At 42.4% G+C, this 12,018-nt stretch overlaps 1 protein-coding gene across 4 annotated transcripts in view; it reads right to left on the bottom strand.

Moving 5' to 3' along the window:
- Positions 1-11,664, bottom strand: part of SCAF8 (SR-related CTD associated factor 8) — a 686,214-nt gene extending 674,550 nt beyond the window's left edge. For 3 of the 4 annotated variants that reach the window (XM_029596703.1, XM_029596702.1, XM_029596701.1), the window contains exon 1: positions 11,014-11,364. In XM_029596703.1, the coding sequence (XP_029452563.1) occupies positions 11,014-11,325 (312 nt within the window). In that variant the 5' untranslated portion in view covers positions 11,326-11,364. Of the gene's footprint in view, positions 1-11,013; positions 11,365-11,513 lie in introns of those variants that run through there. The other variant, XM_029596704.1, reaches the window with a different exon arrangement.
- Between the last annotated feature and the right edge of the window lie 354 nt (positions 11,665-12,018).

Below are 12,018 nucleotides of genomic sequence, written 5' to 3'. Positions count from 1 at the left end.
AAAGTGTAAGGAATAGCTGACAAATTTAATAAAATGTAATGCACAGTAATGCATTTGCAGTATATGAACCAAGGGTATAGTAATTTGTTTTTTTATATTTTGCTTTTCAGCCACTTCAAAGTGGATTACCTTCAGGTACCATAGGTTTATGGTTGGACTGAGGTACTGATATGTAACAGGAGTCTGGGGATGATCGTAGCTGATGACCTCAAAGTCATATACCACTGACCATAGCGAGAGCTGGCGGAATAAGGTATATACAGTGGCTATAGAAAGTTTGCACTCCCTTGAATATTTTCGCTTTTGTTGGGTCATTACATTAGACTATGAAATGAGGAGGTTTTCTCCTTACACATCAATACACCACACTTAATACTTTTCACAACCAAAAATGTTTTGTCCCCCAATAAAACATTTGTATAAACAAAACTGAAATAAACAATTAGAAAAGTCTTCATCCCTCTAGGTCAATACTTTCTGAAAGCGCCTTTGGCAGCAATTACAGTTGTCAGTCTGCTAGGATACTTCTCCACATTTGCACACCTATATTTGTCAATATGAGACCTTTCTTCTTTACAAAACTCTTCAAACTCTATCAAGTTCCATTAGCAGCACTAATAAGACAGTAATCTTCAAGTCATTCACAGCTTTTCAACTAGACTGAGTTCAGAGCTCTGACATTTACGCTTTTATGTTCCTTAGCCACTCCGGAGTAGCTTTGGCTGTATGCTTCAGATTATTGTCATGCTGAAACGTAAATTTCTGTCCCAGGTTCAACATTTTTGCAAAACTAGGTTTTCCTTAAGAACTTCTCTGTAAGTTTCTTCAGTCATTGTCTCTTCTATCCTGACAAGTGTCCCAGTCCCTGCCAATGAGAAATATCCCCATTACATGAAGCTATCGTCGCCATGCTTCACAAGAGGGATGGTGTTCTCTGGTTTATGTGCTGGGTTTACGCCAAATGGAAAGCTTTGCATTCAAGCCAAAAGTTTCATCAGACCAAAAAGTTTTTTGCCACATGCTTACAGTATCCCCTCAATTTTCCTCCGCATATTTATTTATTTAAAATATTTGTAGCCAGCCTATTCACTATTTTAGGAAAGCTGCACAAATATTAGCCACAGAAACCAGCAAACTTCAACAAGCAATAAAACAAAATTATAAAAACAAGCAAAAACATCAAGATAAAACGTAAAAACGTTCTAAAAACAAAACTATATCAAAAGTAATTACATGATAAAACAAACATCAAAAACCCTGCATTTCTAGTGACTCCATTGCCTTTATAACAACCAGATAAAAGCTCCAATCACATTGGACTCCACAGATCAAACTCACACGCTAGTAAGTACCCCCACTTTGCGCCATTACATTATCAACCCACTACTCATAACAAGTACTCCCATTTTACCCTGTTTCTTTGCCAACCCAATTAATCATAAACCTATCGGAACATATAGGCTTTCAACATCTAGTGAAACCTGCCCACTTCAAATGGAATTCAAGGTGAGCATTCTTGAGTAGTGGCTTTCTGCTGCCGCCCTACCATACAGTCCAAATGTTTGGAGTGTTTCGGATACTGACATATGCACACTTTGACAGTCTTGGCTACAGAAACCTGCAGCTCTTTCTAAATTCCCACTGGCTCTTGGTTACCTCCCTAAGAGTCTCCTCCTTAGTCAGTCATCCAATTTTGAAGGACATCCTGAATTAGGTGGTATCTCAGGGGTGCCATACATCTTCCATTTCTTAATAATCACCTTGACTGTGCTTTCAGGGATATTAAAGGACTTTGTACTTCTTTTATACCCATTCCTAGATCTGTAACTTTCCACAACTTTGTCCTGGAGTTGTTTTGACAGGTCCTTGGTGCTCATGGTTCAGTCTTTGCTATGAAATGCACTACCAGCAGAGTAAACCAATGGGAATTGCTGAACGTATCCTGTCATCATATTAGTCAGTAAAATTTAACACAGGTAGGGCCAATTCGTTTGGTATGTGCTTTTGAAAGCAGCTGGTTACACCAGAGCTTTAAATATTTAGAATTGCTACACATGTACAAGGGTGGGTGGACACTTATCCAACCACACTGTTCCATGTTTTACTTCAGTTTCTAATGAATTATGACATTTTTCACCTGACAGCTGTGGAGCAGGATGAGTGGATACATGGAACAAGCACTAGTTTCATGCATTTTATTTCCACGCTAAGATAACAAAAGGTGAACGTTTTGGAAGGGTATGTAGAATTCCTATAGCCACTACAGGGAAAGATATATAACCTGCACAGGAAAAAAAAAAGAGGTGATAATGTCTTTATACAAATCACTGCTAAGACCTCATCTCATGTATTGCATCCAATTCTCGACAAATCTCCAAAAGGATGTAGCCCAAGAAGGGCTACAAAAGCAGCAAAGTCTGGAACATAAGCCCTGAAGAGGACCTATATTCATATATACTCAAATATTTCAGAGGTATAAACAATGAACAATAGATGAGCATTTTCATTTTAAAAGGAAGTTATAGAACAAGGAGATCAAGATATGAAGCAAGAGGTTTGACTCAAATTACATAACGAATTTTTATTTTCAATAAAAGGGTGGTGGATGCATGGATTGGGCTCTCAATAGGTGGAAGTGGCAAAAAAAAAATATCAAAATTCCAGTACGTATGAAACCACCACAAAAATTTAGTAGAGAAGTGAGAGTAGTCAGAGATTAAGCAGGCGCTATGTTGCAACAGAAAGAACATAAGGGTAGACTATATATGCTCTGCAAACATTATCTACTGTCATATTCAACATTTCTTCCATTGATAATCTAATCTACCAGGTAATATCTCCGAAGCTGCTAAAGGTTAGCATTTTCCAGCAAGATGTGCATCTTATGTAAGGCTTCTAATGGAACCTGGACCCTGCAAGGCACACTATGTTTTAAAGGGGGACTGCCAGACAAGTTTTTGTAAGGGTAAATTAACACTAATTACTGACCACATGAGACTGCAATAAGAACATGCCATAGTGGGTCAGACCAAGGGTCTATCACGCCCAGCCAATCCAGGCCATAAGAGCCTGGCAAGTACCCAAAAACTAAGTCTATTCCATGTTATCATTGCTAATGGCAGTGGCTATTCTCTAAGTGAACTTAATAGCAGGTAATGGACTTCTCCTCCAAGAACTTATCCAATCCTTTTTTAAACACAGCTATACTAACTGCACTAACCACATCCCTGGGCAACAAATTCCAGAGTTTAATTGTGCGTTTATTAACTCCTTCAAAAAAGTGAAGCAGATTTGTGAGGCAAGACTTGCCTTGGGTAAAGCCATGCTGACTTTGTTCCATTAAACCATGTTTTTCTATAAGAACATAAGAACATGCCATGCTGGGTCAGACCAAGGGTCCATCAAGCCCAGCATCCTGTTTCCAACAGAGGCCAAACCAAGCCACAAGAACCTGGCAATTACCCAAAAATCAAATCTATTCCATGTTACCGTTGCTTGTAATAGCAGTGGCTATTTTCTAAGTCAGCTTAATTAATAGCAGGTAATGGATTTCGCCTCCAAGAACTTATCAAATCCTTTTTTAAACACAGCTATACTAACTGCACTAACCACATCTGGCAACAAATTCCAGAGTTTAATTGTGCATTGAGTGAAAAAGAACTTTCTCAGATTAGTTTTAAATGTGCCACATGCTAACTTCATGGAGTGCCCCCTAGTCTATTATCTGAAAGAGTAAATAACCGATTCACATCTACCCGTTCTAGACCTCTCATGATTTTAAACACCTCTATCACATCCCCCCTCAGCCGTCTCTTCTCCAAGCTGAAAAGTCCTAACCTCTTTAGTCTTTCCTCATAGGAGAGCTCTTCCATTCCTCTTATTTTGGTTGCCCTTCTCTGTACCTTCTCCATCGCAATTATATCTTTTTTGAGATGCGGCGACCAGAATTGTACACAGTATTCAAGGTGCGGTCTCACCATGGAGCAATACAGAGGCATTATGACATTTTCCGTTTTATTCACCATTCCCTTTCTAATAATTTCCAACATTGTGTTTGCTTTTTTGACTGCCGCAGCACACTGAACCGATGATTTCAATGTGTTATCCACTATGACGTCTAGATCTCTTTCTTGGGTTGTAGTACCTAATATGGAACCTAACATTGTGTAACTATAGCATGGGTTATTTTTCCCTATATGCATCACCTTGCACTTATCCATATTAAATTTCATCTGCCATTTCGATGCCCAATTTTCCAGTCTCACAAGGTATTCCTGCAATTTATCACAATCTGCTTGTGATTTAACTACTCAGAACAATTTTGTATCATCTGCAAATTTGATTACCTCACTCGTCGTATTTCTTTCCAGATCATTTATAAATATATTGAAAATTAAGGGTCCCAATACAGATCCGAGGCGCTCCACTGCCCACTCCCTTCCACTGAGAAAATTGTCCATTTAATCCTACTCTCTGTTTCCTGTCTTTTAGCCAGTTTGTAATCCACGAAAGGACATTGCCACCTATCCCATGACTTTTTACTTTTCCTAGAAGCCTCTCATGAGGAACTTTGTCAAACGCCTTCTGAAAATCCAAGTATACTACATCTACCTTTATCCACATGTTTATTAACTCCTTCAAAAAAGTGAAGCAGATTTGTGAGGCAAGACTTGCCTTGGGTAAAGCCATGTCTTTCTATATGTTCTGTGATTTTGATGTTTAGAACACTTTCCACTATTTTTCCTGGCACTGAAGTCAGGCTAACCGGTCTGTAGTTTCCTGGATTGCCCCTGGAGCCCTTTTTAAATATTGGGGTTACATTAGCTATCCTCCAGGTACAATGGATGATTTTAATGATATGTTACAAATTTTTACTAATAGGTCTGAAATTTCATTTTTTTTGTTCCTTCAGAACTCTGGGTTGAATACCATCCGGTCCAGGTGATTTACTACTCTTCAGTTTGTCAAACAGGCCTACCACATCTTCTAGGTTCATCGTGATTTGGTTCAGTCCATCTGAATCATTACCCATGAAAACCTTCTCCAGTACGGGTACCTCCCCAACATCCTCTTCAGTAAACACCGAAGTAAAGCAATCATTTAATCTTTCCACGATGGCCTTATCGTCTCTAAATGCCCCTTTAACACCTCGATCATCTAACGGTACAACTGACTCCCTCACAGGCTTTCTGCTTCGGATATATTTTTTTAAAGTTTTTACTGTGAGTTTTTGCCTCTATGGCCAACTTCTTTTCGAATTCTCTCTTAGCCTGTCTTATCAATGTCCTACATTTAACGTGCCAACGTTTATGCATTATCCTATTTTCTTCTGTTGGATCCTTCTTCCAATTTTTTAATAAAGATCTTTTGGCTAAAATAGCTTCTTTCACCTCCCCTTTTAACCATGCCGGTGATCATTTTGCCTTCTTTCCACCTTTCTTAATGTGTGGAATACATCTGTACTGTGCTTCTACGATTGTATTCTTTAACAATAATCTTTCTACCTACCTCTTGCACTTTTTACCTTTGTAGTTGCTCCTTTTCAAAGTTTCCCTTTTGAAAGTTTAGCACGAGAGCTGTGGATTTGCTTACTGTCCCCCTTCCAGTCATTAATTCAAATTTGATCATATTATGATCACTATTGTCAAGCGGCCCCACCACTGTTACCTCTCTCATCAAATCCTGTGCTCTACTGAGAATTAGATCTAAAATTTCTCCCTCTCGTCAGTTTCTGAACCAATTGTTCCATAAAGCTGTCATTTATTCCATCCAGGAACTTTATCTCTCTGGCATGTTCCGATGATACATTTACCCAGTCAATTTTGGGGTAATTGAAGTCTCCCATTATTACTGCACTATCAATTTGGTTAGCTTCCCTAATTTCTCTTAGCATTTCACTGGCCATTTCACCATCTTGGCCAGGTGGACGGTAGTATACCCCTATCACTATAGTCTTTCCCAACACACAAGGGATTTCTACCCATAAATATTCGATTGTGCATTTAGTCTCATGCAGGATGTTTATCCTGTTGGACTCTATACCATCCCGGACATAAAGCGCCACACCGCCTCCCGGGTGCTCCTGTCATTGTGATATAACTTGTACCCCTGTATAGCACTGTCCCATTGGTTATCCTCCTTCTACCATGTCTCTGAGATGCCAATTAAGTCTATGTCCTCATTCACTACTTTACACTCTAATTCTCCCATCTTAGACTTCTTGCATTAGCATACAAACATTTCAAAGTTTTTTTGTTTGTATTTGCATTCTGCTTTTTAATTGATAGGGATAAGTTAGAATTTTTGTAGCTCAGGTGAGTTTTTAGTTACAGGCACTTGGACTACTTTTCTTATTATTGGAACCTCACTGTCGGGATGCCCTAATTCTAATGCATCATTAGTATCCTTTGAAGATACCTCCTTCCGAACCATGCGCTGCTGAGTGACTGTCGGCTTTCCCCTTTCTTCTAGTTTAAAAGCTGCTCTATCTCCTTTTTAAAGGTTAGCACCAGCAGTCTGGTTCCACCCTGATTAAGGTGGAGCCCATCCCTTCTGAAGAGACTCCCCCTTCCCCAAAAGGTTCCCCAGTTCCTTACAAAACTGAATCCCTCTTCCTTGCACCATCGTCTCATCCACACCTTGAGACTCCAGAGCTCTACCTGCCTCTGGGGACCTGCGCGTGGAACAGGAAGCATTTCAGAGAATGCTACCCAGGAGGTTCTGGATTTAAGCTTTCTACCTAAATTTGGCTTCCATAACCTCCCTCCTACATTTTCCTATGTCATTGGTGCCTACATGTACCATGACAGCCGGCTCCTCCCCAGCACTGTCTAAAATCTTATCTAGGTGACGCCCGCCACCTTTGCACCAGGTAGGCATGTTACCAGGCGATCCTCACTCTCACCAGCCACCCAGCTGTCTACATTCCTAATAATCAAATCACCAACTATGACGGCCGACCTAACCCTTCCCTGCTGGGCAGTAGGCCTTGGAGACGCATCTTTGGTGCAAAAGGAAATGCACCACCTGGAGAGCAGGTCCTTGCTACAGGATCCTTTCCTGCTGCACCAGATTGATGCTCTCCAATCATGAGACCTTCTTCCTCCAAGACAGCACCAGGGCTGCCAGTCTGAAGTTGGGACTTGGCTACTATGTCCCTGAAGGTCTCATCTATATACCTCTCTGTCTGCCTCAGCTCCTCCAGGTCTGCCACTCTAGCATCCAGAGATCGGACTTGCTCTCTGAGAGCCAGGAGCTCTTTGCATCGCATGCACAACTTCTCACTGGATGGTAAAAAATCATACATGTGACACTCAATGCAAAAGACTGGGAAGCCCCCCTCTTGCTGCTGGACTGCTGCCTTCATCTCAAATTTGTTCAGTTCCTAGTTAAGTTTTAGGTTGCTATGGGAGTAGGAATGTGTCTAATTAACGTCCTTTAAATGTATTAGTGAATTCACTATATGTCTGGTAGTGGCCTAAAGGGGAATGATCAAACACTCAATAAGGTGTTGGTTTTTTTTTTGGGGGGGGGGGGGTTTGTGAAAGTGGCACCTGACTATTATTTATTTATTTATTATTTAACATTTCTTATATACCGATGACCGTTTGCACATCGCATCGGTTTACAGTGAACAAAAAACCATTGGGCAGAGGCCTTACAAATAACAGATAATATAGTAACTAGGTAACATATAAAAATAGTTGGGAGGAGCCCTTACATGAGATAACTATAAATTAAAGGATGAGCGAGGGGTGGAGGGTTGGGAAATACAAACAGTCTAACTTCAGCTAGTCAGCCAGAGTGATTCACTGCTCTCTTGATTAACAATGCTGGTACCTAATCAAACCAAATCACACTTCCTTAACACCTTTCCAAGGTGAGTAACTGAGCTGAACTTTTCAACCTTTTTACTTAGGTATACACTGCTCCTAGCTTATTTCTAGCTTCTGGCTTTTTTTTTTTTTAATATACAAACACTAACTTCTGCTTATTTGCTGCCTTACTATTTAAAAATACAGTCTAACTTCAGTTTAATCCCTGCCTTACTATTAAAAGCACAAACTCACACAATAATATTCCCAAATAGCTATCTTCGTCCCAATACATTTAAAAAAGAAAATTTCCCAAGCAAAAACTTACGGATTCCTTTCAGCCACCAGCAAGGTCATCCTCTCCTCTCAGTGCTCCCACATTTTGAAATATCTGTCATTTTTATACCATTTTACAGGATACTTGTAACTGTTCCAATGATACTATAATAGTGGAAATTTGGCTTCTGATATCACTGCAAAAATTGAATGCCTGTTGTCATATCAGAAGCCAAGTTCCCATTACTGCAGGACCATCCTCCCCTTCTTATCCAATCTCCAACTCTTAGATTTCCTAGAGATGTATAATATCATACATCGGTACCAATCCAAATTCAGGAAATTCATGGAATAGAATTAGTTCTGTTGGCCATCGCAAACAGTATTCACCTTCATGCGGATCAAGGTGGTGACTCCCTTTTTATCTTATTTGATCTCTTGACCACATTTGATACAGTTGATCACCATCTCCTGATCCAGCAACTCCATGTCATCGGAATGGATGGCACTGCCCTAAAGTGGTTTGAATCATTCCTTAGCAAAACGGGACAAGGTGGAAAACCAAACCAATAAATCATGGACTGTGTTTTGAAAAACCGTGTTGAGAGGGCCCAAATCTTAACTTCAGCAGGTCTGCATTAGGAGGGATCAAACTTTAACTTTAGCAAGTTTTTCGAAAGGTGGAACATGGGGGACAATCAGTTTTGCTCTTGGAGTATATTTTGGATTATATGAATTTAATAAATACATATATTTGAACAGCAACCTCTGGACAAGTAAAGTTTGTGGCAAACCTTTCACTTGCTTTCTCTTGGATCATTCCTTAAAAACAGAATACAATTGGTTATATGGGCAAACAAATCATCCTGCCCTAGAGAGCTCACCTGTGGAATGCTTCAGGGCTCAATCCTCTCCCCAATACTTTTCAACATCCACATGTGTCTTTATCTGCAACCTCATCTAGTCCTTCAATAGAGTGCCATCTATTTGCGGATGACATCCAACTCTGCATCAAAATGGAATCTGAACAAACTCTATCCATTACCAAACTTAGTAACTGTCTTACAGTGGTAGCCCAATGACTTAGTAAACACAAAGTCAGCCTAGACCCATCTAAATTGGAACTCTTCTGACTCAGCTGCCAAAGTCACCCTCTAAAATCGCTTCTCTCACTATCAGGTACTGCCTTATATCCTAAGGAGTCAGTATGAAGCCTAGGGGGTTCAACTCAACCCCAAATGTCTAAAGTAGTTAGGGTCCTTCATGTGTTTGTGTCAGATCTGCCAACTAGGTATTTCCTTGATAAACACAATCTTGCTACTATAATCCATGCATTAATCACCAGCCAAATCAATTACTGCAATTCCTTATGCAGCGGCATCTCACAATACTGTCTGAAGCGCCTCCAGCTACTACAAAGTATTGCCACAAGAATTTTAGTAGATGCAAAATAAACTTATATCAAGCCTAATTCTACATCATCTTCACTGGCTTCCAGTAGAAAGCAAGATAAAATGTAAAACTCTCTGCTTTGTCCACAAATGCTTGAATAAACAGGCCCCAGCATACATCTCTCAACTTCTCTCCCCTTACATACCCTCAAGGGAACTCCAGGCCACCAAAATAGCTCTTTCCTCTTATCCTCTGACTGCTGCCAGATTGTCCTGCATGCTTTCATCTATTACGCATCAAAAATTTTGGAAAAAAAATACTAACTCTGCACCTGGAGCCATGCTACCTTAAGTTGAGGAAAAAATTTAAGGAATGGCTTTTCAGCCAAACCTTCCCCTAAGATCCACATCTTTGACCCAACTTCCTGAACCCTCTATGAAGGACTGTGTTATACACATCAGGAAAACAACTGGGTATTGAAAATATTCACAAATGGGATTTCCTATACTGGATCCTAATGCTTCATTAACTGCAAATTCTGATTTGATGTCGTTCTATTGTCTCAGTTCATTTACATGTGAAATTTACCTTAAGAGCAACTTTGGAAAAAGGCAGAATATCAAATATTCACAATAATAAAAATATTTTACATGGCCTAATTGTTAAAAGCCAAAGTTTTCAGCCTTCACAGCCTCCTGTAAGTTATTATTGCTCATTTACAGTATCTGCGACAGTCCTCAATTAATCTGCAATATCAGTTTCATCCAAGGGATCTTTCCCTTCCCAAATGTGGCAGTAGAAAAGTTCTCCATGCCATGAACTTTCAAGCTAGAGAAATTCAGAAGCCCATAACATATGTCCTCCAAGTGTTTAACTATATGGATCACATTATTTCACTACAGCTATGGCACATGAACACCACACATGATAACCATGACAAAGGTATGGCACAACCATGCAGCAGCTATTGCTATTCTGCTGTTCATTATATAAAATATAATGGATTTCAAATTTCTTTAGCCCCTGACATGAGGCAATAGGAAATACCTGCCTAGTACTAAATTTGGAGTATTATTTTATTTAGCAAAGACACTCAATGGCTTTGCTGTGGATCTGTCAGAGTTTCTAGATAGATATTTCACTAGAAAGGGCTTACAGGAACTCCAAAATGGTATAATTCCATGATCTCCAGGCATCGAGTTTTTACTTTCAATCAGTATGCGTTTTAACTAAGATTAGGTATTCACTGTAATTTAAATAGGAGGGAGCGTTCAGGTTTGAGAGCACCAAGAGTGTATTGCTCTTTTATATGGAAAGCATGGAGATGGGATGAAACCACCAGCGCATCTCCAACCGACTCCTTCGTACCGCAGCTGTCAAGTTTCCTTCCTGGACACTGCTGCCCGTTCCTTCCTGCTACAAGATAAAGACCGTTAAAGAGAGGAGAAAAACTGCTGGGGCCCGTGTGTACGGCGGCCTTCGGCCCAAGCCCAGTTGGAGGGAGACAAGAGCGGCACAGTTAGTTATTTACATGCACTCGGCTTTCATATCTGGCAGGACACTGAAGCTCCCTCTCTTTACTTCGCCCGGGCGGCCTTTTGTCTTGCCGGGAGGAGGGCGAGAAAGAGATGCTGCAAAAAAAACAACAAAAAAAACAAAAAAAACTCGAGGTGTTCAACAAACGGGGGGAGGGGGGGTTACCCCAAAATAAAGCGACTTTCTTCCGACATCCAGGGAGGCGCCTGCTCAGAGAGAGAGAGAGAGAGACTGGGATTGAGCTCCTCCCCGGGAAGAAAAGGTGCTGGGAAGTAACGGCGAGCCCGGCCCGGGAGCCAGGCCCCATGTTTACCCGCCACCCGTTCCCCTCACACACACAGACGGGCAGAAGCCACCAAGCGAGCACAGCGCCCCGCGCCCCTGCAGGCCCCAAACCGCGCCCGGCGGCGAGAACCGGGCCCCCCTCCTCCTCCTCCCCACACAGCCCGGAGCCCGGCGGGGCAGGGTCGCGCTTGTCGGGGCCGCGCTACGCACCTCGCTGTTGAAGACTTTCACGGCCTCCATGGCGGCAGCAGCGGCGGCCGCCGGCCGGGTCCCTGCAGTGCGGGGAAGGGGGGGGGGGGGGGGAGGCGGCGGCCGCGCTCCGGAGCGCGGGTGTGGCGGGGGGGGGGGGGGGAGATGGGCTGAGAAGCGCAGTCACTCGGCTCCCGGCTCTTGGCGCGCTGCGGCAGACGCTGCTGCTGCTCCGCTCGCTCTCACACACACACACTCGCCAACATGGCGGCCGATGGGGGGCAGCGAGGAGCCGCGCGCCAGCGACCCCTGGCGGCCGGAGACCCCCCCAGCGCCGCCAACGGCGACAGCGAGCCCCCCCCGGCGGCCGCGGGCGGAACTGCGAGCCTCGCTGGGCCCCTGGCAACTGCTCCTCTCCTCCTCCCCCCCCCCCCCCTGTTGTCAAGGGAGGGGAGGGCGGCGGGGAGCCCGCCTTTCCCATCCTTCTACTTCATGGGCTCCAGTTTTGCGCCACCATTTCAAAAAA

Source organism: Rhinatrema bivittatum, chromosome 3 (genome assembly GCF_901001135.1).
Source record: "Rhinatrema bivittatum chromosome 3, aRhiBiv1.1, whole genome shotgun sequence".
Lineage (NCBI taxonomy): Eukaryota > Metazoa > Chordata > Amphibia > Gymnophiona > Rhinatrematidae > Rhinatrema > Rhinatrema bivittatum.
The sequence above is the reverse complement of the archived record's forward strand: the minus strand, read 5'-3'. Positions and strand labels throughout refer to the sequence as shown.